This window comes from Eubalaena glacialis, chromosome 3 (genome assembly GCF_028564815.1).
Source record: "Eubalaena glacialis isolate mEubGla1 chromosome 3, mEubGla1.1.hap2.+ XY, whole genome shotgun sequence".
Taxonomy (NCBI): domain Eukaryota; kingdom Metazoa; phylum Chordata; class Mammalia; order Artiodactyla; family Balaenidae; genus Eubalaena; species Eubalaena glacialis.
Window position 1 is genome coordinate 59174918 of NC_083718.1, and position 26942 is coordinate 59201859.

At 34.1% G+C, this 26942-nt stretch overlaps 2 protein-coding genes across 4 annotated transcripts in view; both read right to left on the reverse strand.

Annotated features, from left to right (window-relative positions):
• Positions 1 to 26942, reverse strand: part of RABGAP1L (RAB GTPase activating protein 1 like) — a 655755-nt gene that overhangs the window by 417688 nt on the left and 211125 nt on the right. The window lies entirely within an intron of this gene.
• GPR52 (G protein-coupled receptor 52) lies at positions 13249 to 14334 on the reverse strand. The gene has a single exon (XM_061185685.1). The coding sequence runs from the start codon at positions 14332 to 14334 to the stop codon at positions 13249 to 13251; it is 1086 nt and encodes a 361-aa protein (XP_061041668.1).

Sequence of the window (26942 nt, forward strand, 5' to 3'; positions counted from 1 at the left end):
AATAAATAAATAAAAATTTTTAAAAAAATAAATAAATAAAGCAAATAATTAAAAAAAAAAAACATGAACTACTGTGCATGTAGGGAGAAGGAACATGTAATTAAGTAGGTATGAAAAAGACCTAGGGGTTTTTTGAAAATAAACTCAGTATGTTAAATGGTAAAATATAACTATCAAAGATATCTAATTTACTTCTGTGCTGAAAAAAGCAGTATGGTATGTAAACCAAGGGGAAATAATAACTCCATTATCCTCTGTTACTGGTCATATCGCATACAGAACATTATATTCATCTATTTAAAGAAGAATATATTAGAGCAAATTCATGAAAAAGTTGGTGATGAGCTCCAAAACCGTATTTTACAAGGAATGGCTCAAGACTAAGAGAAGACTAGAGATAGGAACAATGATTCTACTAATGTATACAGAAAGTTCTTGGGTAAAATAGAAATGCTAATTTTTTCTATATAATCACAGTGAGAAGAAATCAGAAAGACATTCATTTCAACTGAATATAAAAATTATTCTGAATCCAAAGTTACCCCAAAGTGCATTCACCTACCTTTAAAACACGTATTCAAAGCCTACCAAGTCCACTGAATGTGGATTTTGGACAGAAGAATTCAATTAGAGTAGGTAGCTATATTAAATGATACCTATATTAAATAATCTTTCACCTCTTCTAATGTACTCTTTGCCATTGCTCCCTCATATATACTCTACTAGAAAGGCAGGGGGAAAGGATTTTGATGTAATTTTCAGTCCAACCAATGCTCAACTGAGTGGGGGAGAAAAGGAGAAAGACCTCAAAATGCAGTTAAGCCAAACAATTAAATTGAATTCAACTCAACAAATAAATGACTTAACTATAATAGAGAGCACTTTATACTCAGCTCAACAAAGAACTGAGTAGCCTATATACAAAGTACTCTGAGGAACCAGGGCAATGTAAAAGACAGAACAGGGAGAAAAGGTGCAGACTTACAAGCATCCCCTGCTCCGTAGACATCCACAGCAGGTGTGCCAGCTCCAAAGTGGTAAAGCCACTCACTGGCTTACCACAGCTCCAGTCACCACTGTGGGAACTATACCCATGGTTCTGTGGGTTAGAAAAATCCCAAGTATCAAAACCAGGCCTGGGGTTCTCAGCCCTTAACAGCTGAAGTCTTGATGTCCACATACACCCCAAAGACACAGGCCTCAAAAGTCTCTGCTTAGGAAAAGATCCTCCCTCACAGAGGCAGAAGAATACAAGGGGGAAAATGTTCTAGGTCCTTCTCAAACTCCAATATAGGCAGCTGTGTGGCACACACCACATGCAATGAATAGGAAATGCTGAAGACAGTACCGATAACGGGACAACAGCATTGTCAGAACTCAACATTCTTAAAATAACACCTGGTCTTAACAAGGCAGCAACACAGAGTAAATGGTGAGCTAATAAAAGTGAGAAGATGACCTGAGCTCAAAGGCTTTTTTTTTTTTATGTTTCTTTAGTCTCTTTTATTTTTTTATATTTTTTTAACATCTTTATTAGAGTATAATTGCTTTACAATGGTGTGTTAGTTTCTGCTTGATAACAAAGTGAATCAGCCATACATATACGTACACCCCCATATCTCCTCCCTCTTTGAAATAAAGAATTTGAGTACACTGGTTTAAATGAGGCTCAGCAGGCCCATCTCAGTTTTAGGTTTGTTTGTTTGTCTGGTTTTTGGTTTTTTTAGTGCAAGGAAGAAAAATACCACAAAAACCATATTAAACAAAGCAACCTCTGTAGGGGCTCAGAGAGGATAAAGTGAAAATCAATTCCCTTAATTTACTTGTTAATTAGAATTGCTGCTGGCAAGTTTGTGGTGAAGCAAGGTAGGTTGATAGTTACTGGTATGAAGATAAACCAGCTCACTTCTTTTGGAAAGTAATTTGGCAACATGTATAAATAATCTTAAAATATTTTCATAAGTTTGACTCAGTATTTCTCTTTCTTAAAAATTCTAAGAAAATAATACTAAATAGGGACAAAGTTTTATTTATAAAGATGTTCATAAAAAGTATTCAATAAAATAGAAAAGTCCTTAAGATATAAATAACTACATTAAAAAATCCTTTACATAGAAGAAGTCCTGGTCCACGGTGGAAAAATGGAAGGGGAAAAAAAAAATGAAGAGCTGCTATATCTAAGTATATATGGGTAATGGAATTATGGGTGATTTAGTCTCTTTTTTATCCCTTTAAATATTCCCTGTATTTCCTTAAGGAGTAATATGTCTTTAAAAATTAAAAATAAAAACAACTAAAATGAATCTTGATTGAGGATGAAAAAATGGAAATTAGCTATGTAGAAGGGATGAGAATTAGAAAAGGCAGGATTTTGAGATACGTTTTCAGCAGTTAGCTATAACTTGTCCTTTTATAGAGTTGTGTGAAATTAAAAAGTGCTAATTATGGAAGGGCAAGTTGGTGGATATATAAAGAAGCAGAGACAATATCTTAACACTCAAATTATCTCTATAAGAAATCCTTGAGGTCTTCCCTTAAAGTCTTCCGGTCTACTGACTGTTCCAAAAAAGGCAACAATAATCCTAATAATCCTTCGAGATCTTTCATTTAAAATCAACTAATGGAAACCTGACAATTTACTATTTTTTAACATCCAGCTTTACATGAAATTTTCCTTTCGTTCATTTAGAGAAAAATATACAATAAATAAATTATTATGGTGTTCAGCCAGACTATATGGGTTCAAATGATGGCTCTCCTACCTCTGATATGGAAAAGTACCTAGTGCATGGAAAGCATATATAACTGTTTGCTTTTATTCTAATGAACCAAATGAAGTGTGTCTTCAATAAAAGTTTCAAGATCATTTATTCATTTTCTCACCCATTTGACTAAACTTGAGGAAAACCAAAACGCTCTGACAGGTTAGTTTAAAACACCTTTTGACATCTGACAATGTCAAAAACCATAAAATTCTTTTTGATGTAGGCACTCTTAGCCATGAGTGCAACTATATCCATTAATTTTCTAACATATATTACCAAGAGCCTACTAATAATGTTATATATAAATGCAGAATTATAAACTCTCTTTTTAAAATTTTTTTTATGTTTTGGCCACACAGCACTTGTGGGATCTTAGTTCCCCAACCAGGGATTGAACCCCGGCCAGGGCAGTGAAAGCGCCAAGTCCTAACCACTGGATTGCCAGGGAATCCCTATAAACTCTCTTAAATCATATACATTTTAGAGTTGCATACAAGTGTGGCTCTTACATAGCTAGATCTTCTGTTTCACTGCCTATTAGAGCACTACAAAACAGGCCTGCTTATTTATAAGTGAATCAATTTGTTCAGACTATAAGGTTATCACTTATTGAAGGAAAGTTTAACAAATGCTTTTGATATTTGAAAACTACATTCAATATTAAGTATTATTGACTCCATATTTAAAGGTAAAATAATGTATGACTATATACATTAGCAGTTGAATAAAGAGACTAGGAAGTAAGTTTCATATGCAAAGAATTTTAGCCAAATAGGAAAAGGTGTAAATATAATAAGTACGTAGATTAACTGTAAAAGGTAAGAATTAATTAATTAGAAAGAATAGTTCTTTGTTTCATTTAGAGTGAGGTAATCAGTTGACAAACCTCGGAATCATAGAGGAGGACTCAATATCTATGGTTTTACCCATATGCTGGAAATTTTCCTTATACTTGGGTGAATCAGGTTGAAATTAACAATCACTCCTCCTTATGAGATCCTTAGCAATGATAAAAGCACAATATTCTATTACTGTGAGTACCATGTACAAGGTATATATAATGTCTTATATCAGGGGTCAGTAAATGTTTTTCTGAAAGGGCCAAATAGTAAATATTTTAGGTTTTGTAGGACATAAAATCTCTGTCACAACTACTTAACTGTGCCATTGCAGTATGAAATATGAAGTCAGCCAGAGGTTGATTTATAAATGAATGGGTGCAACTATGTTTCTATAAAAGTTTATTTACAATAGTAAGCAGTAGACTTTGTCAACTCCTATCTTATACTATAGTTACCTATATGTGGTCCATCTATCCCCGATTAGTCTACATGCTCTTAGAGAACTGAAAATCTGTTTTACTTATAAATCTCACTGTCTTGCATAGAATTTAGTATAGTCCCTGTATAGTTTTTACACAGGAAAAACCTGATAAATACTTAAGGAACAAATGCATAAATGATTCTATTAATCAAAAAATATCAGGTATACATCATATGATTAGCTTAGTAGCAGACAAATTAAAACCTGCCTGTCACTAAAAAAGCCTTCATAAAGTAAGATTCATCGATAATCAGATGACAAATATTAGGGAAAAACTAGTAGTAGTGGTCTAGGATGATACCTGAGTATCATCTGAGTTGGTACAATGTGTCGTCCCCCATGTACAGTCCCTGAAGCTACTTCTACCCATGTTAATATTCTTGTCCTAATCTCAAAGCTTATACCTAACGATTTTACTCCAATTAGATTTAATCCATATAAAAGAATATTTTATTTTTAATATACTGCATCCCAAAGTTATTGTGTATTTCTCTCAACAATACTATGTTAAACAGTGAACATTTCCTTTCCTTTCATTTTAATAACTTCTCAAGTATCCCAAGGTATCCTCTGAGACTAAAGCATCTAAACACATGGCTAAATATTTAGGTCAATTCATCTTTTAAAATAAATCAATCCCGCTAATTCTTCAATCTATTGCATTGTTCCTAAAACCTCTCCCTCAAATCCTAGAAATTAGATAATCTGCCCCCTTGCTTGCTTCTCACAATTCAATGAATTATTCTTTGGACTTAAAAGCATCCAGGAGTATCTGTAGAACCACAATTCATGTCACATAAAACACAATCAATAAATATTTATTGCCCTAATTTGTTGATATGGAATGCAAACATATCTGGTTAATTCAGACTGCAATAATTTGAATTTTGCAATGATTCATCTTGCAAACCCTTTTAATGAGTACCGTAAATTAAATAGTCATAAATTCTCACAAAAATCTTAAATGTTTAAGGCAACAAACTTCAAATAACTCAGTAGAATGCAGTTATATTCAACTGATGCATGTACTTTCGAAACTAAGGAAAGGTTTCATCTAAGGACATTTATAAGACAATCCTGTGTTAGCCTAATTTGAGTTCCTTTAATTTTTCTATAAACATTTCATTGAAAGAAAACTGAATTATATATTAATAGGGTTTTAGGTAAAACATCACTAATTCAGACTGTTCTCTCTGATTCCCTGAGTACTATTTTTTAGACTATACACAAACATATATAGGACTTTATAAAGCACTGTGGCCAGAAATTTCAAAACCTTTTCCATCATAATGCTTCAGAAAAACCCATCCTATTATGACTTCAACAACATCACAAATCCATTACAAAGAACATTCAGAACACAAAGTGCACAGCTATGACATGTTTACTTTTCAAAAGTAGTTATATGAATATAGTAGTGTATTTTTGGCAATTCTTAATCAAGGTTATAGTTTTTAAATATATAACTAATACAGCTGAATTCAGTTTATATAGCTCTCAATAAATTCAGCAGATGTTTTCAAACTGTTATGTTTTTAAAAGGAGAGATAAATTTTCAATACCCTCTATGGATAAGAAATTGCTTTAAGAAATATCAACACAATTAGCAGTGCTGAGAATACATCTTATTAAAAATTTCCATGACCTCAAAATCCCACCTTCAACATATAGTCAACCTTAAGGTAATCGTTCCCACTTTAAAAATCAAAAGATAAAATTTTATATGGAACTTTCCTGTATCAACTAAGTCTTCATTTGCTACTCAAGGAAGAAGGGTCAGGTCACTCAACCACCAGCCATCCATAAATACATTATTCAAGGACTTTATCACAGGCAAAACTACTGCTGCACAAGACACGTGGTCAGTAGTATCTCTATCTGGTTATGTGATCTTGTGAGGGTCACTTAAAAATCTTATCTCAGATTTCTATATGTGAAATGAGATAGGGCATACTCACAGAAGCTTTTAGAATACATCTAGGGCTTCCCTGGTGGCGCAGTGGTTGAGAATCTGCCTGCCAGTGCAGGGGACACGGGTTCGAGCCCTGGTCTGGGAGGATCCCACATGCCGCGGAGCAACTAGGCCCGTGAGCCACAACTACTGAGCCTGCGCGTCTGGAGCCTGTGCTCCGCAACAAGAGAGGCCGCGATAGTGAGAGGCCCGCGCACCGCGATGAAGAGTGGCCCCCACTTGCCACAACTAGAGAAAGCCCTCACACAGAAGCGAAGACCCAACACAGCCATAAATAAATAAATAATTAATTAATTAATTTAAAAAAAAAAACAAGGGTGCCATAATTCAACAAGCTTGACAGAAAAAAAAAATCTGAAGCTAAAGAAATGGGCAGGGAATAAACTTCTACATTAAAAAAAAAAAAAAAGAATACATCTAATTCATAATGCCGAGGGCATTTTACATGTTCAAAAGCATTTTAAGCTTTTCCAAATTTTAACGTGCAGCGTTTTCTAATAATTTCTTAACACACTCAATAGGAGAGGCAGGTACTTGTCTCCATTTTCCTCATTGCACACGGAATCATTTGAATATATCTCATATTAACATTCCAAAACTAAGACATCATGGGTAATCTCACCAAAGAATGTTACTTCAAATCCTAATAAGTTTTCTATTAAAAAAAAAAATGTGTACCTTTAACTACGGCAAAGTAATTAAACACTCTACAATGACTGCAAATTGAGCATGCAGGGATTTTTTTCTAAGTTTGTAACATTGGTAAAATCATTATAACAAATACACACATACCCACATGCACACACCTTTATCTTGTCCCACAAATAAATGCTACCACAGGATGTCCTGGACTTCAAAATCTATAAAAGTCTATCAAGGTATAGTCCTCTAATAAATTTTAATAGTTTGTTCAATGATAAGTGTTAAATCACATTTAGAAACTGAGAAAGTAGGGCTGTAAGTGAAGCTGATGATTGAAATAACAGAAGCCATTACAAGACCCATTTAATAATAAAACACTCTAAATATGAATCTTTAAAATGTACTTTTCCAGGTTTATCTCCAAGTAAATGCACCTAAAAATCCAGTAAAGTTTTAAGACCTTGGACATGTAATAAGTATTTAAAAAAATTGTGTTGGGGAAATAGAAGCAGAAGTGTGATAAATCTAATCTTTGGGGTGTCAAGTTTTTCCTCAAATTCTGTTTGAAGAGAGCAAAAAGTTAAATGCATATTTATTTGTAATTTTTATTACGTTTTAAAATCTAACTTATGGCAAGAACATTTCACAAAAACCTAGATATACATTATACAGATGTTGTTTTCTTGCAAATAAGAAACTATGCTTTATTTTGAAATTGGTAACTTAAAGCAATTCTAAAGACAGAATTTTGAACCATCTTTTCCTTGCCAAAATAATAAATTTAAGAACAATCCAAATATAATTTAACTTGTTAAAATATTAAAACAAGAATTTTCAGGATTTTTTTAACCTGCTTCTTCACAAATTATATTTTAACCTTAGCAAAATCTATCATTTATAATATCAATTTTACCAATTTACTATTTTTAATTAAAAACTCCTGGAAGAGTAAATGGAATAACTGTGAAGAGGCTATTTATTATTATAAAATGTACAATCTAATACCTATTTTAAACTTCAAACTCTATTAGAAACATAAGTAAATGTTTTAAAACTGTATTTTACACAGAGTATATACATGAACACTTGCTTGTGTCAGGCATAACCTCAGACAAATGCACTGGTCATCTCTTGCTACAGTCTGCACTGCATTCAAAGATACATTTTGAATTTTAAAGAACAGGCTATATAACTTTGTACTTGATTTGTTGTGTGTGGGCCTTCCACCTAAAATAATGCCACCACTTTGAATTTATAAAGTATATCTGGGCACTTTTTACCAGCATCAACATCATTTATACTTGCTTAAGTAGAAAACAGTAAAATTGGAGTCAAATTTCTAAAGTCAAAGATAAATGTGATTTCTCTTGCATAAAGGAGCATTTGGGGAAGCTTTAGAATTTAAGCAAATATTTCCATTCAATAAGTTCTACCATTATGCACTATGTTTCTTGATATTTATCACCAACATATTTTAAAAATTTACAATCTCCGAAACTAATCTGGTGGTCCCGTTTACTATAGTGAAGATACTGATATCACATATGCCTTTCTGCTATCAGACATAACAGACTCCTGCTGAATTTATTACTCTGATTTTCTTCACCTTCATAGGGAATCATATATAAAAATAGAATAAAAGTTACCGTTAAAAAGTTATAGATATGATCTTTGGGGATGGGGGACTGAAAGCAGAATCTTGCCTATCTGTGAAATGCAGTTAACACACCAGCGGGACCCTATTTCCCTAATGCAAGGTCATCCTTCTGTTATTTGAAGATGTGAAAAATGCTAAAAGGTGCCATCAACGGTGCATTAAAAAAATGGTGCAGTAGAAAAGTGGTAGGTGATTGAGATCCCTTTCAGATTCAGCAAATAACACTTCAAACTGATTGTGCTGAAGCAAAATTACGTCAAGAACATCTAATATCATAAGCAGAAGGGCATCAAACTTCTCTAAAAATTTTATGTGAAATAACAAATATTACACAAGTCAGAAACTGCATAAACTGTCTTCAAAAGAATATAGTATTGAGACAAAATTGGACAATGTTACTTGTAGAATCAACAAAAATTTTGTGAAACATCAAAATATTTTTTAAGCAGTCAGCTTTCTTTTTAACAAAACAATTTTCCCATTATAACATAAGTAAACGCTCACTGTAAAAAACTTTTAAACAGAATATTAATAAAGAAGATAAACCTAATCACATCACTTCTAATATTTTAAAAGACAATCATTTACACTATTAAATAAAGTTAAAATATTTTAAATTATAGAGCAAAACTAGCCCTGGATAAAACTTTCATATATAAGAAACACTGAAAAGGGGATTTATATTTTTTTCTTTTCAAGTCATTTTGTTTTCCTCAGTGTCTATATATTTGGTTGATGATTATGCAACTTTCTACATATCCTTCTAATCTTAAAGTTTTACTCAGGGAAAAGAGCAACTTTTGGAACCTATACATCAGAATAGAGCATCAACTCAGTAACATAATCTCCTGTGCATTGTGATGGTCCTACCTGGACACAAACGATGCTACGCTCAGCATGTTATACAAGCAAATTCCCCACATCTTAATCTTCTCTGTTTATCGCATATTTATAACTTTTTCACATCTAATGATTAGCTTCCAGGGTAGGGAGAGACAGAGGAAAGTCATTTAATTTAAGGCAGCAACATCATTTCTAATCTTCATTATAGAAGATACATGTAGAGCGAATCTATTTATCAATCTTTGTTTCTTCGAGGTAACATGTACATGACAAAATACCTTAAATTCCATTTTAGTAAATGAGGAAAACTAAAATGCAAAGACAAATGGCAAGATATTCCTGAACAATGCTTTCCTTCTATTGCCAACCTGATGAAAGAAAAATATTTAAGCATATTTAATACAATAATGTAAGGAGGTAGGTTAATCTCAGAATCATTCCTGTCTCATCCCATCATCTGCTTGCTGGATGTCTTTAATCTCAAATGATGTCTTAATGAATAACTATTCTTGGAAAATGAGCTTTCAGAGATTATGGAAGTTTTCTACATTTAAAAATATCTGAGTTTAGGCCAAAATCTGAGTTTAGACAGATATGGGAAAAAATGCCGTTTTAGAAAACTCTAATTGTTATAAAATACAATTTTCTTAAATTGCAATTAGTGATCTTTAAGTTGTGATGGCAATAAATCTGGCATCCACAAAGATGATAAAACAGGAGCTACCACATTCCAAATACTTTCTATGTGTCAGGAGCCATGCTGAACACAGAGATTACTTTATCTCATTTAGTCCTCAAATCCAGCCTGCTAGGAAGGTACAAGTCTCTGGATCTTCCTGATGAGAAAACTGGAGACGTGGAACATTCAGTATTTTTCCTAGGGCTAAACAGCTTATGAGGGCCAGGGTTTCAGTACAGGTTTCACAAACTAGTAGGTATAAAGCCTTCCAACACTATATAACTTTAGAAACAACACCACAGATAATAGAACCTTTAGTAATAGACTACATCATTATTGTTTGGTTGTCATTTATAACCAAATTGGATAATTACCATAGAATACAATATAATAAGAATAATGGTTATGCTTTCTATTCTTAAAACATATTCATCTAAAAGACAGAATAATTTCAAAATAAGTATTATATAAACACATATTAAAATATGTCAAAAGCAAGTTAAGTGGCTTGCCCTAGAGTTGCACATGAAACATTAAAATAAATGAAGAATCTAAACTGAGAACTTGCCTTCTAGAGGCTCTCCTTTCAGCCTAAAACAGAGATTTCCTTCTCCACTCTTTTCCTTCAAAAAACATTTTTTTCAATAAGAAATTTATAGAGACTTGAAAAAGATATTCAATGAAAACTTAACAAAAATGAACAAAAGTAATGTCAAGGGAATGTCATGCCCCAGGGTTTCAGTTTGATTGAAGACTAAACTGGTAAGTGTGGGCTTACCAGATTGCTACTTTAATAAAAGAGATTTTTAGGATCAAGGAAAAAGATATCACAAGGAAAGACCTGAAGCAAAAGATTTAAGTGAAATAAAAAGAAAACTCAAACAAGTTCTGTAGGGAACAGGTATAGACAGAGGTACAAAGGTCTGGAGGCTTTGGGGGGGAAAGGCAGCATAGCATAATGGTTAATTGAGTGTGAATGAACCTCTACCACTGATTAATTGAGTGACTGACCTTGGATAAATCACTTTTCTTTGGTTTCCCCATCTTTAGGATGGGGATAAAAACAGTACCTATCTCCACGGGTTGTAGTGAGGATTAAATGTTTTCATATATGTAAAACTTCACACAGTGCCTGGCATATAATTATTGTTATTAACTACCATGAGGAAAAGCCAGAAGAGGAAAATGCAATAAACACAGCCTCAGGTTTTGCGTACAGAGGATCTATGGAGTCTTTTCTAATTATACTTACACACCAAACTAAAGGATCAAAATCTGATTCCTAAATAATACATATAATGTTGAAAGTTCTATTTACGCCACCTGAAAAGTCAGCAGCATTATGTTTCCTTGAAGTTTGTTTTCCTTAAACGGCACATTTCAACTTATCCAAGATGTCAATGGCAAACAGGATGAGAATTAATGTAAACAACCCAAACCACAAAAATGTGAAACAAATTTTGATTCCCCAGCAGTAAACTCTTATTCTAAGTGTTTTATTAAACTGAAGCAAAGTCTGATTTTGAATATGTAGAATACTGTTTTATTCTTTATTTTAAACCTTCCTTACATGTTTAAAAATATACATGGGTTCAGAACAACCTCAATAAAATGATGACATTGCTTTTACTAAAAGACCTCTGAAGTCAAACCACCAGTGTGCAAACATGGTTGGCTTCCAATTTGAAGAGTCATAGGCACATTTCACTAAATGCATTTCATAAAATAAAGAAATAAAAAATGCTGAGAAGAAAAATACTCAGTAGTTTGATATAAATTTTAAAATATCTGTCAGGCAGGAAACTTATGGTAAAAAAAGTAAGATTTAGATGTTTCAGCACTTACACCTGCTTCACTACTAATTTCCCAAATGCCGTTTTGCTACATCTAAACCCCTGACAATTTACTACACAATTCCATGTAGCACACTAAAAAATAAGTTAATTTAATCTCTGAATATGAAAACAGATCATTACAAAAGAAAATACTGACAGTTCTTACCTGTATTTGATAATTAAGTATATTTTATTCTCAGCATCACTAAGAATGCAGCTTGGTCTAATAGAAATATCTAAATAACAACTACACAAAAGTATTTTTCTCTTAAAAGAAGTTTTTGTATATTTTTGTCCAATGTTGATGACTTAAGCAACACTGATCTATATAGTGTGCTAAGAAGACATTAGGCACAGATCACATAATGTAATTTACATTTTCTTTGTAGTAAAAAATATAGTATGTGCAAATGCATTATCACACAAATAATTAGCAGACACAACAATAAGCTTTGTAAATCTAACACAAAAAGGTTAATATTTTACTCTTTAAAAAAAAAAAGGACACAAGTAGCTTTAAGAGCAATACCTCACTTCTGAGTGAGTACTCTGCATCTGCATTAGAATTATTTGTGAATTATCTTAAAGAAAAACAAAGCTTAGCTATAGCCCCTGCAAAAAACAAAAAGACACCACTTTGGGCACATGAACTAATTCAAAAGAAAACAAATAAAAAGGTTTCCCAAAGCCATTAAAAATACTTAACACAATATCTCAAACAACCTATAGAATGCTTTTTTGGAAGGAATAAATCATTCAACATTATGACTTTTATATAGCAGATTCTTTCATTAGCTAAGACACTTCTGGATTAAGGTACCAAAGGATGCAGATCAAGAAAAATGGAGGAAAAAAAATAGGCTGTTAGGAAGGAGGAGGGAGCATAATTTTACCCAGAAGTAACAAAAATACTGTTTCTTTTTGTTCATAGCAGAAATTTTGTGCTACGGATATTATAAAAACACAAGCAAAATGGTTGTGTGGCAGGTAATAAAATACAATGCTTACTATGCATCCTCCATGGAGAGACTGTTTAGGGATTGTAGATAAGTGAGTTTAAACAAGTACACTTTGATGCAAAAAATTATACTTTACCACATATATAATATGTAGCATTTTTCTGTAAAGGGCAATTTATGTAAATAATTTCCACAAACACAGAGTGAGAGAGACAGAGACAGACAGAATGAGAGAGACAGAGACAGAGGACAGAGTCCAGTCAGAGAGAGAGACAGACGCCAGGGGCTTTGCTCATGCCCTGTGGAAGATCTGAGGTACTTTTCCATCCTCAGTGCTTGATTTTGCCTATTACTGCACATTCATACTCACACACTACAATTATCTCACGAGATTACCCTCTATACATCCTTTTCTTCAGGATTTTTTTTTTCCATGAAAAAAACACCTTTAGTCCCTTCCTCTCATAGTCAACTATTCAAGTAAATATTTCTCTAGTGGCAAATTTCCAGATGAAGCAAGAATACAATCCCAAACCACTGTCAGATTACATTTGATTTACTGTGTAGTTTTCTTCAAATAGAGCAGGAATTAGCCCGTTTCCTAGGTTGGGGGTCTCGTGCTTCCTGATCCTTCACACACATACAAGACGTGCACATTGTCTCGGACAGTCTTCGGAGGCCTAGCCGGAAAACACTGTTGGAGAGGCTGTATATTACACAGTTACAAAAACTATTACTTATAGCAAGCCAGGTTGTTAGGAAGGACAGTGTTGGATTGTCCAAGACCCGGGAGCTTTCTAGAAGAAAGTATATGATATACGGGAGCCAGAGCACGTAAAACACACTGGTTATCCGAAACAAAACCATGGCGTAGCGACGGTCAGGGCTATGCCCAGTCTCTCCAGAGGCAGCGACTTCGTGGCTAGGGAATCGGGCCCTCCGGTCATTTATCTCTTTGGTGTGCTGCCGGCAAATTGTGAAAATGTGGAAGTAAGTGAAGCAGACAACAAAGGCAGCAGGAGCATAAAGTAAACAAACAATAAAGCCAGTAAAATAGGCACTGGTGAGCCAAGAGGTGGCACACCATTCAAAAATGTCACCGTGGTAACCAGGTTTCCCCCAGCCAAAAAAGGAAGGCAAGAAAATTAGGCAAGAGTAGATCCAGATTAAAACAATGCAAATTCTCAGGCGACAAGGGGTGACCAGTTGATTGTAGGAAAGAGGCTTGGTAATTGCAAGATAGCGATCCACACTTATGCAAGCAAGACATGCCATAGAAACACTTTTTAGAACTGAGATGATATATCCAAAAACCTGGCAAGTCAGTGACTCGTGGATACCTGTGGAGTAGTGGAGAAGTGAGAGAGTAGGAACCAAGCAGCTAACTCCAACGAAAAGATCAGCATATGCCATTGTCTGAATGAAATAGCTGGTCGTATAATGGTGTAAGAGTGGAGCACAGTGAAAGACAAAGATGACCGTTAAATTCCCAGCAATGATTAGAAATGTCAGCAAGACAATAACAACTGTCTCGAAGATGCAGACATCCACCGCACTGTAGTGGCCAAATCCAAGTGGGCAAGAGTGACGTTCGGACACATTCAAAATGCCACTGCTCATGTTCAGGATCCTCCATTCAGTCCATCTGGATTCATTCATGGCTTGGAATTAAAAGAACCTGCAGCTTTGGCTACAGCAAGCAGGTGCCCTGCCTAGCATCTGCTAAACTCTGCCCATGAGTGTCTCAGAATCAGCTTCAGTAGACAGTGGCAGCGCTTCTGTCACAGCTGAGCATCCCAGGGAGTACTCAAGTCTCTTCATCAGCCTCAGTGCAGCAGTAACACACCTCAGCTTTGGGAGGGGGGAGGAAGGGGGATAAGCTAGAAAGGAGGTGAAAAAAAGGTCACCGATTAGCTTCCTCCGGTGCTTTCAAACAACTTTTTGCAGACACAAGGCACTTCTAGAGAAAACGGACTTTTTAATAATACCTTGCACTATGAAAAATTAAATCTGTAAAAGAAAAAAAAGCAATTGCCAAAGGAAGAAAAGCTCTTGTGGGCTGTTTGTTCTCCTCAGAAAGGTAGTTTCTTAGGGATCAACTCGAAAGAGTGAGAAAAAAACCTTAAATAGGCTCAGGCTTCCTGTTTCATCTGTCAGGAGAAATGGATTCATATTTTAGAATTTAAATAATTAAGATCTCAGATTTGGTTGGAAAGCTAAGAAAAAGTTCATTGTGGCAAAGAGTGTCTTTGGCTCAGTTCAGGGTTTGATGCTGGTGGGTCAACTTTATGATCCATTTCTCTCTCTTTTCTCTCAAAAGCTAAGAACCCCCTTCTCCAACAAGATTAATTCTAAAAGACTCATCTCTACTGGGGCACAAAGGAGCAGAACAGCGGTAATGGACTCCAGATTGCCCTGTAACTCTCATAAGAGAAAAAAAGCATACTTCCAGTAGAGAAGATAATACACAATGGGTCAACACTGACAAAATATGAAAAACCTCTGAAGTTTTAATTCTGCATGCATTTTTTAAGCATTCAGATGAAAAGCGTTTTAGTCCATTACAGTTACTGGTGCTACCACCAGCATCGTAATTTATACTCCTTCCTTTTCAAAAGGAAAATAAAATCATTTTTGTTATTAATTTCAGCATCAATAACTGAAAACAACCTTCATTATCTGATACACCACCTTCCTTATAATGGAGCATGATCATAAAATATACAGCTCAAAGTTATTTCTCACCTTTGCAACCACACCTATATCTCACAAATATATGTAAATATATATGAAATTTAGACAAAAGAAACTTTCCTATATGCTCTGAGCTTCTGACTAGAAATGCTGCCATTATTTATTACTTAGGTATTTCTAGTAGGCTTTCTAATCTATATTGCTATATCTTTTCTGTTTTCATTAAATGATTAACACATTAAATCATTACTTCAACTAAACCTTTTCAAAGTGGAAAATTACCTTGTTTGTTATATTTGCAGTTATATAGCAGCCATATGTTAAGAAAATGCCTCTTCTAGTTCTGTATTCTATTTTGAGCAAGTGCTCAATTAATACAGGGGCCATTAGATAGGTTATAAGATGTTCTTGTTTTAAAATACTTCTAAAGCATCAAGATGAGTTTAAATCCTAGAGTTTGAAATACTGAAAGACTGGCAGGATAGAATCCATCCAAAATGCTTCCAAGGTCATTCTGATATGAGGTTAACATTTGTCAAAAGTCTTTTTTAAAGTACAGGCATTTCAGAGAGTCTCTTGTCAGTCTTTGCTGTCATACCTTTTGAAGAAAGAACATGCATTAGAAATAGAAACATTTCCTTCAGGAACAATGCAGGAGCTTAACAGAAAGCATTCTTCTTAAAGTTATTTTCTTGTGCACCACCAAGTCATTCAGGGAAGTCCTTCTTCTTTTATAATAATAGCCACAGGATATTCCTCCTTGCACATTCCTAGTTTCACTTATCACAAAATAGTTCTTGTTACAGGAATAAAACAATGCTTCTCACCTACATTCACTCTTATCAGCTGCTAGGCTAGGCTGCTTGATTCAGAAGTCCGATTTACTGTGATGCAGTTACCGAGATGCTGTCGGTGTGTTCTTCACAATCTCTCAGTATCACTGCCTCCACCTGAGCCGAAGCCCTGCTCCTCCTCCTCATCCTGAGCTGATGCAGAAGAACTCACCATCAGAAAGGTGACTCGGTCCTCCTGCCCCAATCAACAGCACAGCCAATGGCTACTGCAGCTGAAACTGTCACTAGGTAACAGTTGCCAGGCACATGCAGGCTTATAGACTTACTCGGCAAGCTCCGATCATGATTGACAAAAGAACACAATGGAACTGACCGATCCTTATAACATATTAATGACATGTATGAATTTCTAGAGGTATTTTCCTTATAGCATGTGTAAAGATTATTTCCTATGAGCAGGACAGAAAAAAAAAAAACCCTGAGATACACCTTTAAACCCTGTAGAGAAACTACCACAAGGTACTAGGACACTAAAAAGTCAGCAGTAATCTAATGCTCATTGGCAGAAAAAACCTATTAATTATTAAAAATCATCTAAGTCTTCATGAACTCAAGTGATAGAGCTACTATTTTTACTCTTTAAAATATATTATATTTTGATTAATAGAAGTTATTTTGTAATCTCTCCAATCCCTGCCACACCCACACTAAATTGCTGAATCTGATGTATTTAACTGTACAAACAAAGCATTGGAACTAACACCTCTCTACTAAAATCTACTTGCTAGAATATTTAAGGTCAAATAAGACCTCAGAAGAGAAGACATTAGAAATAAATAGAATGACTGCTTAGTTCACTTTTTATCCTAATAGAAAAAGAGTCAAAGAGTCAAAGAACTTTGTCATACAGTGCTTGAGCTACTCATACCCAAGTCAGAAGAAAGTAATTAAGTTCATTTATATAATGGAGATTAAAAATATTTCCATTTATTTTGACTTACTGTAGACAAACATTCACTATTTTAAAACTATTTCTTATGGGGTCAGCAATTTTCTTAAAAGTGACTTAGAATTACTTTACACATTATTTCAGAATTGAATCAGGAAATTTGAGATGAAAATGGATAACCAACACTTAGAGCACATTCTACGTGCCAAGCATTATGCTATATGCTTTACATTTTTGTCTCAATAAAAATATTAAATCTCTATGAAGTAGATACCCATCATTATCATTTTCCAAAGGAAGAAAGTGGGTACCTAGAGAAGGTAAGTATAACTTGCTCACTATTACAGAGCCATGAAACTAGGAATGAAACAGATCAAAATTGTCATTCTTAACACCATTTTGATGAACCCCTCCCTCATTCCCTCTCTTTTCCACTAGAGCAGCTTGTCAGGAAATGTCTAAGAAGAATTATTTTGGATTTCAAAAAATGATCTCTAAATAATAGAAGATCTATGCTTTCCTCCATGTTGAACTGCCTTTCAGGAAAATCATATTACTGTTAAAATCTTCAGGGAGTTAGGTGGAATATAGAATGGAAGCACATTGCTCATTACCAGAAAAATGTATGAAATAAGTTAGAATAACAATCTTAGAATGAGTACCATATTGAGATTTGAAAGTAAATATTTAAATTTAATATAAAAAGGCTAGAAAGTCCTATTTTACAGGGAAGCATTTTGACTTTTAGGAAAAGCATGGAAATCAAACAAGATTCTATTTAACTAAAACTCTCTTTCACAATAATAATAAATATTCAAAATAAAAATTACAGGTGATAAATATTCATGAATGTAGACAGTTAAATACGAAGCTTTACTATAAAACCACTGAAAAATAAAATGCTATTAATAATTAAAGCTACCTCATCACCAAAATCCAAAAAAAAAATCCTTCTAAAAGTATAGACTGTGCATTATTTTTCAAGTTTTGAATCATAATATTTTTTAAATCAGAGAAATGGCAAAAAATATCATTTAGGGAAATTCAAATACTAGATCACTTTAGTTTGACACATTTATTTCCAACAAATAATCACTGGTAGGGATTTGAGTCTAAGAATACTGTAAATAATCCCTAGTTGTACATGCTGCCAAAGGTATATGATAATATGAGAGGGAGAGTTTAAGTAAATTTTTTTTAAATTAATTTATTTATTTATATTTTTTATTTTTGGCTGTGTTGGGTCTTCGCTTCTGTGTGAGGGCTTTCTCTAGTTGTGGCAAGTGGGGGCCACTCTTCATCGCGGTGCGCGGGCCTCTCACTATCGCGGCCTCTCTTGTTGCGGAGCACAGGCTCCAGACGCGCAGGCTCAGTCAGTAGTTGTGGCTCACGGGCCCAGTCGCTCCGCGGCATGTGGGATCTTCCCAGACCAGGGCTCGAACCCGTGTCCCCTGCATTGGCAGGCGGATTCTCAACCACTGCGTCACCAGGGAAGCCCTGAGAGGGAGAGTTTAAGCAATAGCTTTGACCCACCAAGCTTCCTTCTTTTCTTCTACCAACTTCAAAAAAACAGCTTCAGGAGTTCAAACAAGATAATTTTCTTCTTTTCTGAGACTGACTCTTTTTACTAGCCCCTCACTTTTCTTCCTTTCCATCCTTTTTTCTGATCTGATTATAATAGAAACTAATTTATAATGTGAAGTTCTAATAACAAGAGCATTAATATCATATTTACACAGCTCATTACATAAAGCACTCTTTGTTTTTATATTATGCATAATTCTCTTCATTTTAGGGGTCATTAGGTGTTTTATTATTGTCATTCTTATTAGTCATTATCAACCACCCCCTCTCCTTTCAACTGATGAACACTAGCTGTGAAATATCTAAGAGGAACCATTATTTGGAATTACTTCAGAATTACTTCTAATAGCTAAAACTGTATAACTTCTTGAGATGATACATCACAGATGTTTAATTTTTCATTTATACCTTAAATATGTTTTATATGTCCTTTTATATGTATCAATATTTCATTATTAGACATCTAAGCAACTCAAGCAACTACTCAATAGGATCTAAACAGCAAAGCAAGAGAGGATCATTAGCCACCAACAGTAAATAGGATAAACAGTAGGCAATGATTATCAAGGAGAAATGAGCAACCAATATTGTAAAAAACAAATATAGGGTAAAGTAAAAGGTTTTTTAAAGGTACAAAAAGGTGTATGGATTCAGAATTTATTTCTTCAACTATTCCTCCCATCTGTTAACTTTTCTCCACCTCCCCTACCCTAAACAAACTAGCATCATCTTGTGTGTGAACCACTATAGTGGCTTCCAATCTGGTCTTCCTGAGTGGTCTGTGGCCTCTCTTCAATCCATTATGTGCAAAACAGGCAGAATAACCTTTCCAAAATGCAAATGAGATATCACTCTCATTTAAAATACTTCAGTGGTTTTACACTGCCCTTAGGATAAAATACTAACAGGTCCTATAAAATCTGGTCTCCTTATATCTATTCAATCTAACTTCTCTTCTACATTATTTAGGATTAGCTAAACTGGCTCTACCTCCCTCCACTCCACCCTTCCCCCGTCCCACACATATGTGCTATGCTCCTTACTGCTTCAGGGTATTTGAACCTGCTGCTTAATATGCCATCACATTTCTTTTAGTTAATTCAGATACAATCTTCAGGCTTCAGTTCAAATACCACTTCCTCAGAGGAACCGTCCTTGAATTCCCAGATTAGACCAGATTCCACACGTACCATAGTTTATAGTATATTTTCGTTCAGTTTTGTCTTCCTGACCAGATTGCAAGCTCCATGAGGGGAAGAACATCTGTTTTGTTCCTCATTATATCTCAGTGCCTACACTACAGTATTGGGCAAAGAATAGGAGTTGAACAAATAAGTGTTTAGCATAATGTTAATATAAAGCATATCAAATAGCTTGACGAGTCTACAAAAAGACAGAAAAACACTAATAACCAGTTCTGTGAAGGTCGAATATGCAAAGTTCCTTGCAATCCCTTGTATGACATACAAGATTCACAAGAAAGCTACAAAATATATGACCAGATTGCAGGGGGAAAATAATTAGCCTCCTAATATATTCAAAGTAAGGGCAATATTATTCATCTATACCTCTACCTAAACCCAATTCAATATGAATATTTGACTACTGATTTGAAAAATCATATCTAGCAAGAGATAATGATTATTTACCTATCATTTTAAGAATGTCAAATGCTGCAAAATGCAGTATCAATGTATTTTAAATGTACTATCAAATGTAGTATTAAAGCAACTTGGTCTAAGTGCTAAGGAAAAAATAAACTCTCTAAAGTGGGACATGTTAGAATCCACTGATTTCATGACCCCTCAAGAGCAGAAAACAAGTTTGTAAGTTAACTTCATTTTATTATGAGGCAAGTTATTAACAATTAAAAATATTTAACAAATGTTAAGTTAATGGCACTACAGAAGAAAACTTCCTCAGCCTGACAAAGACACTATATGGGAAAGCCTACAGCTAACATGACATTTAATGGTGAAAGAGTAAATGCTTTCTCTTTAAAACTGGAAACAAGGCAAAGATGTCTGCTCGCACCACTTCTATGCACAATGTTCTGGAGGTCCCAACCAGTATAATAAGCAAGATAAAGAAATAGTTAAGCAATACAAGAAAAGGAAGACATGATTGTATACATAAGAAATACGCCCCCCCAAAACCTACCCAAAATCCCATTAGAACTAATGCGTAAATTTTGTCATAATACAAGGTTAGTATACAAAAATCACTGCATTTCTATATACTTGCAACAAACAATAGTAAATGAAATTTTTAAACAATAAACTATTTACAACAGCCTCAAAACACAGAAAATATGAATAAATTTAACAAAAGACATGTAAGACCTCTATCCTAAAAACTATAAAATGTCATTGAGAAAAATTAAAAGGTCCTAAGTAAATGGAGAGATATGTCATCTTTATGGATTAGAAGACTCAATATTGTTATGAATATTTGTTTTTCTCAAATTGATCTACAGATTTATTGCTATTCCAATTAAAATCCAAGTAGGCTTTTGGTAGAACTAAGAAGTTGATTCTAAAATTTACATATAAACACAAAGGACCTACGATAGCTAAAACAATCTTGGGAAAGGATTAGAAAAAATTTGGAGGACTGGTACAACCTGATTTCAAGACTTACTATAAAGCCACAATAATCAAGAATGGCATAAGGACAGGCAAACAGATGACTTAAAAGAATAGAGAGTCCAAAAATAAACCCATAATTGCCAATTGAATTTCAACAGACTCTAAAACAAGTCAAGGTGAAAAGAAAAGTTTTTCAGTTAAGGGTCCTAGAAAATTTTGAATATCTGGAGGAAGATAAACTTAGACCCCTTTCTCATACCATACACAAAAAATTATTTGAAATGATCACAGATCTAAACATAAAAAATAAATTATACTTAAAATTAAAATTCTGCTTTTCAAAAGATGTCATTAAGAAAATCAGTAAGCAAGTCAAAAGACTGAGAGAAAATACTAGTAGAACATATATCCTACAAAGAACTTGTATCCAAAATACATAACTGACTCCTACAATTTGTTAATAAAAATACAAATAACTCAATCAAAATGAAAAAATACAGACATAGACACTTCACAAAGGAAGATATACAGATGGCCATTCAAGAAAATGAAAAAGTGCTCAGCATCAATAGTCATCAAGAAAAGACCAAGTAAAATCACAATGAGATACCACTATATACCCATTTGAATGGATACAATTAAGCCACTGATAAACACTAAATGTTGGTCAGGATGTAGAACAACTGAAACTCTCATAAATTGCTAGTGGTAATGTAAAATGGCCCAACTTGGAAATTTTTGAAATAGTTTGGGAGTTGCTTATAACATTAAACAAATCTGCCCTATGACCCATCAATCCCATCCAATAGAAACAGAAACATATATCCGTAAAAGACTTGTATAAAAATGTACATAGCAGCTTTATTTTTAATAGCCCAAACCTAGAAACAACCCATACATCCATCAACAGGGGAATGGATAAACGGGAATGTGATATGTCCATACAATGAAGTTCTGGAACAGGCAAAACTAATTTTTGATGAAAGAAGTCAGAACATACTTGCTTCAGGGGTGTGTGTGTGTGTGTGTGTCTGTGTATGCGTGTGTGTTTACTGGCAAGAGGTATAAGGAAACTTTCAGGGACAATGGAAAGATTTTCTATCTTAATAGCTGTGGGCTATATGCATGCATATGTGTTGAACTCACCAAAATGTTCACACTTAAGATCTGTGCATTTCACCCATATGTAAGTGATAGCTGAAGAGAATGATAAAGATGATTGCATTTGCTTTTTTCAAGTGCCCCCATTTCAGTGCAATGCCATCAAATTAGAGACCTAAATTACTTGAGTGCATTTTAAGGCATTGCCAGGAAATCATAAATATTGATGTTGAAAAAGAAAAATATCAGAATCCTCAGAAGCAAAGTCCCATCAAGAATAAGGGCTACAGAAATGTCTAAAAGAACAGATACTGCTGGACAGAATAAGTACATTTAGCCCGTGTCTACTTTCACAGTCTCTCAATCATTATACCTGACTCATGGCTCACTGTTTGTACTCACAGACACAACAGCCCAGATGCAAGTGAGACACTGAGTGAGAAAGACTTTTTATTAAATGCCAGTTATACAACACTCTGAGACTGCCTTAGCTAGCTGGGACCTAAGACAACTGTCTGAGAAAGCAAAACCTTTGAGAGAATCCATTATTTTTAGTCAATCACAAAGGAAAATGGACAAAGGAAATACTAACTTATGGGGATGTTTAACTCTTAGTGGGGGAAACCCTCAAATATAAAATATATACTTAAAATCAAATTAATTGGTCAAAAACAGTATGCAGAACAATAAAATAAAACTATGCACTGTAGGATCTTTCCTTCCATTTTCCCCAAGTTATGTTATTACCTTTAATAAACATTTATTTAGTTTGAAGACTAGGAAAGACTGTGACTTAGAGAAGAAAATGTAGGCTTTAGAATGAGCCAGATTTGGGTTGGCACTGGCTGTAGCACTTATTAACTGTGAGGCCTTGGGTACATCATTCTCTCCACATGTCTCAGTTTCCATCTGTAAAATTGAGATAATAATACTTAACTTTTAAAGTTGGTTATGAAAATTAGTAATTAAAAATAAACCAGAAAAAGCATATAGCAGTTGTTCACTCAAAGCTCACTGATAATGAAGTTAAACATATTCTTTACTATCAACAGGCTTTTTGTTTAGTCATTTCTCCTTAAGAAACCACACCCACAGTAACCTGTTGAGATTAGGAAATTTAATACAATACTTTCACTTTTCTCTTGAGTTGCCAACTCCCTCAACATTCCTTTTAAAAAGTACATTCTTAAAAGAAACACATTATCTGAACCTGACCACACGTCTTATGAAATTTATGTGATTAGCAACACAGTAATATAAGAATTACCAAACCTTGGTCCATAAAAATCTCAGTTACATGGATCCTGCAATTCCCAGATAATTGAAGGTTTCTCTTTTTTAATTTTTTAAATTTTGTTTTACTTTATCCAATTTTACATTTAAATCTTTATAAGATGTATCATCCACTCCTCTGCCTTCTTAAATTGAGAATTCTGAACATAATTTAATGTTTGCCTGGTAGGCTGGGATCATCACTGTTAATGTCAGTTAGAATACTATCTTATAACACAATCATACCTTGGATTCAATATATATGTATACTGAATCAAGAGAGACTTTAATTTCTACAAGTAACTAGGTACCTAGATAAGAATATATAGCTCCCTATATTTTCTGACTCTATTTGCATAGAAAGGAATACATAGCTCCCTATATTTTTGACTCTATATAAATATAGCAGTACTCTTCATTCCTCTTCTAATTTGCTATCTTTAATTTTCTAGAGGATTAAAAATCAGAAACTAAGCTTATAAGAATTTTTTATCCAAGAGTAAACAGAAGTACTGCTCTATGAGTAAAGTGTCATAGCTCAGGTCTGAACTGTCAGTTATTTCTAGGTAAGTGAAGTGGTAACTATTTTAGTAAGGCAATAGACATAATAAATACACTTAAAAATAACACAGGAAAAAAGGAAATTCCAAGCTTTCTTACATCTTTCATGTAAGAGCTATCAATCATTCATGTTCTTTTCTTACTTTATACAACAACAAATCTGGAAATTAAATTGCTTAAGAAGATTTTTATATCAATGAAATCCCATCAAGTATTAATATTATCTCACAGAATGGGTTGAATACAGTTACCTCCCTTTAATTTTTATACAATAAAAACATAGAGGGAAAAGTTAAACCTTAAAACTTTTCCTGGGAAAGTCTGTTAAAATTATATGAAAACAGAACAGCACAAGTACATTTTAAATAATGGGTTCACATTATAGGAAAGAAATGTTGATTCAAATTCATTTTTAATTGAAAGAGATTTTTCCCTTATAAAAGAAAATTGCTATTTTTTTAAGATATCTTATTGTTATGGCAACTGAAGTGCTAAAAATAATAAAGAAATATCAAAGTTGTTATAGCAACTGGAATTTTAAAAAGCCATGAAGTGTAAAATAATCAAACCTTTACTTGGCTTGAAATGCAACATCTATGACTCAGTTTTCGAAAGAAAATTTGAAGTACTCATGCTCTTGTCTTTACAAGTTGTCTCTGGAGTCCAAATTAAAAAACAATAAATGCATGTTGAATTAAACTCAACTATTCAGAGTTGGCACAAAATCTGGATTTTCTGATTTTCTAACTTGCTTCTTACCTCCAGTCTTCACTGCTTTGCTCTAGAAAACACTAAAAGTGGGGGGAAAATTTATTCACTGCCAAAGTGCTTTGCCCAGATTCATCCAATTAGAGTTCAATTAATTTAAAAATTTATTGAAGTCCTACTGCATGCTAGGTATTGTGCAAGGTTCTGGGAATTTTTTTTCCACAGAGTTCACAGTCTAGTAGAGAAGAACTAAAACAGGTCACCATCACTGAAATGTAAAGTGCAATGAAGGAATATAATGAGATTATCAAGGAAAAATTCATAAAGGTCCTTCCTATAAGCAGTGGTAAGATCTTTGAAGGATTTAAACCATGAGGTAACATAAATTTATTGTTTTCTCAGAGATGCCCAGATTAAGAAATTAAAACTTCAGATATACGTGCTTTACATTAGAAAATCAAGATAAGTCTTCACTTTCACAGTTTCATTTGTTCCTTTCTAATAACTAACGACCAAGATTCAGGTAACAAATGTAGTAACATATGGTGCTAACATAGCACATCTCTCCAGCATTTATGGACTGAAGAGAACTGGCCGGGAATAGACTCCGTGATACCCCTGTTTTATTTGTATCCATCTGCTTTTCAGCACTTGCCCGCTAAAACCATCGGCTTATTTTTAAACTAGCAGTGATTTATCTTGTGAGCTAGTGACAACGACTTGAGAAGTTCAGACTGGACTCAGTGGGAAAGAGGGCCATCATTTGCCTTAGACCTAGAAAGGGAGAGTTGGTGTACCTGTTGGTTAGTAAAGCCTCCTGTTACATATGATATATATAGTCTGATAACTCTATAGAAAGAGAATGATTACAAAAGCACAAACTCTTCCCTTACCTACCTTACCCAGTAAAGAAAATGACTACTGATGACCACTACTGTTTTGATCCTGAAGCCAATACAATTCTATTGCTTTTTATTAAAAATAAATGTTATGATCCTTTACATGAATGATCTGTAATATCTTGCTTTATTCTTAATCCATGCTTATTAGCATTTTTTAATTTTCAATTTTTATTTCCACAACAATCTAAAAGCATTACTAGAAGTAGATTCTGATAATCTGACTGCTATCTCATAATGAAGTATTGTTATGCTAACAATGAGATAAATCAACCTCTGGTGTTTTTTTTTTCTTTTGTCATATATATATATATATATATATATATATGTTTATCATATATTTTTTCTTTTATCATATATTTCCTGTGCTATGCTATTTGAATAATATCAAAACCTTGAAGTCTTTTTTCTTTTTTTTTAAAAACAACATACACTATTTTTTTTTTTCAGCTGCGTTGGGTCTTCGTTGCTGCATGCAAGGTTTCTCTAGTTGCAGAGAGCGGGGTCTACTCTCGTCGCAGTGCGCGTGCTTCTCATTGTGGTGGCTTCTCTTGTTGCAGAGCATGGGCTCTAGGCATGCGGGCTTCAGTAGTTGTGGCACTCAGGCTCAGTAGTTGTAGCGCACTGGCTTAGTTGCTCCGCGGCATGTGGGATCTTCCCGGACCAGGGATCAAACCTATGTCCCCTGCATTGGCAGGCGGATTCTTAACCACTGCGCCACCAGGGAAGTCCCAAAACCTTGGAGTCTTAATATTCCGTTTTTTAGCAGTCTTGACAGGGAAAAGACATGTATTTGTGATAGAAAAGTTTTGGAAAATTTTAGGAAACCACTTATCTAACATTCCTAGTATGTCTTTATACTTGTAAATTTAATAGTCCTGTTTAAATGTTTTACATATGCAAGTATTACCAAATTTTTGTACCAAAAGATGGCTGCAGGAATGTGAAGGATTCTAGTTATAGTAATAGGTTAGAATGACATTTTCTTTAATAACTCCTTTTATAAATGTACCGCCCAAGCTGAATGTCATTATGGGACTATTTATAATTTAGACCTTTCTGTCAAGATGATTTTATGCCCTGACATGACACTGAGTAGGCTGGAAACAGCTGTATG

Coding starts and splice junctions, on each gene's coding strand:
- GPR52 (XM_061185685.1), bottom strand. CDS start 14,334: ATGAATGAATCCAGATGGACTGAATGGAGGATCCTGAACATGAGCAGT.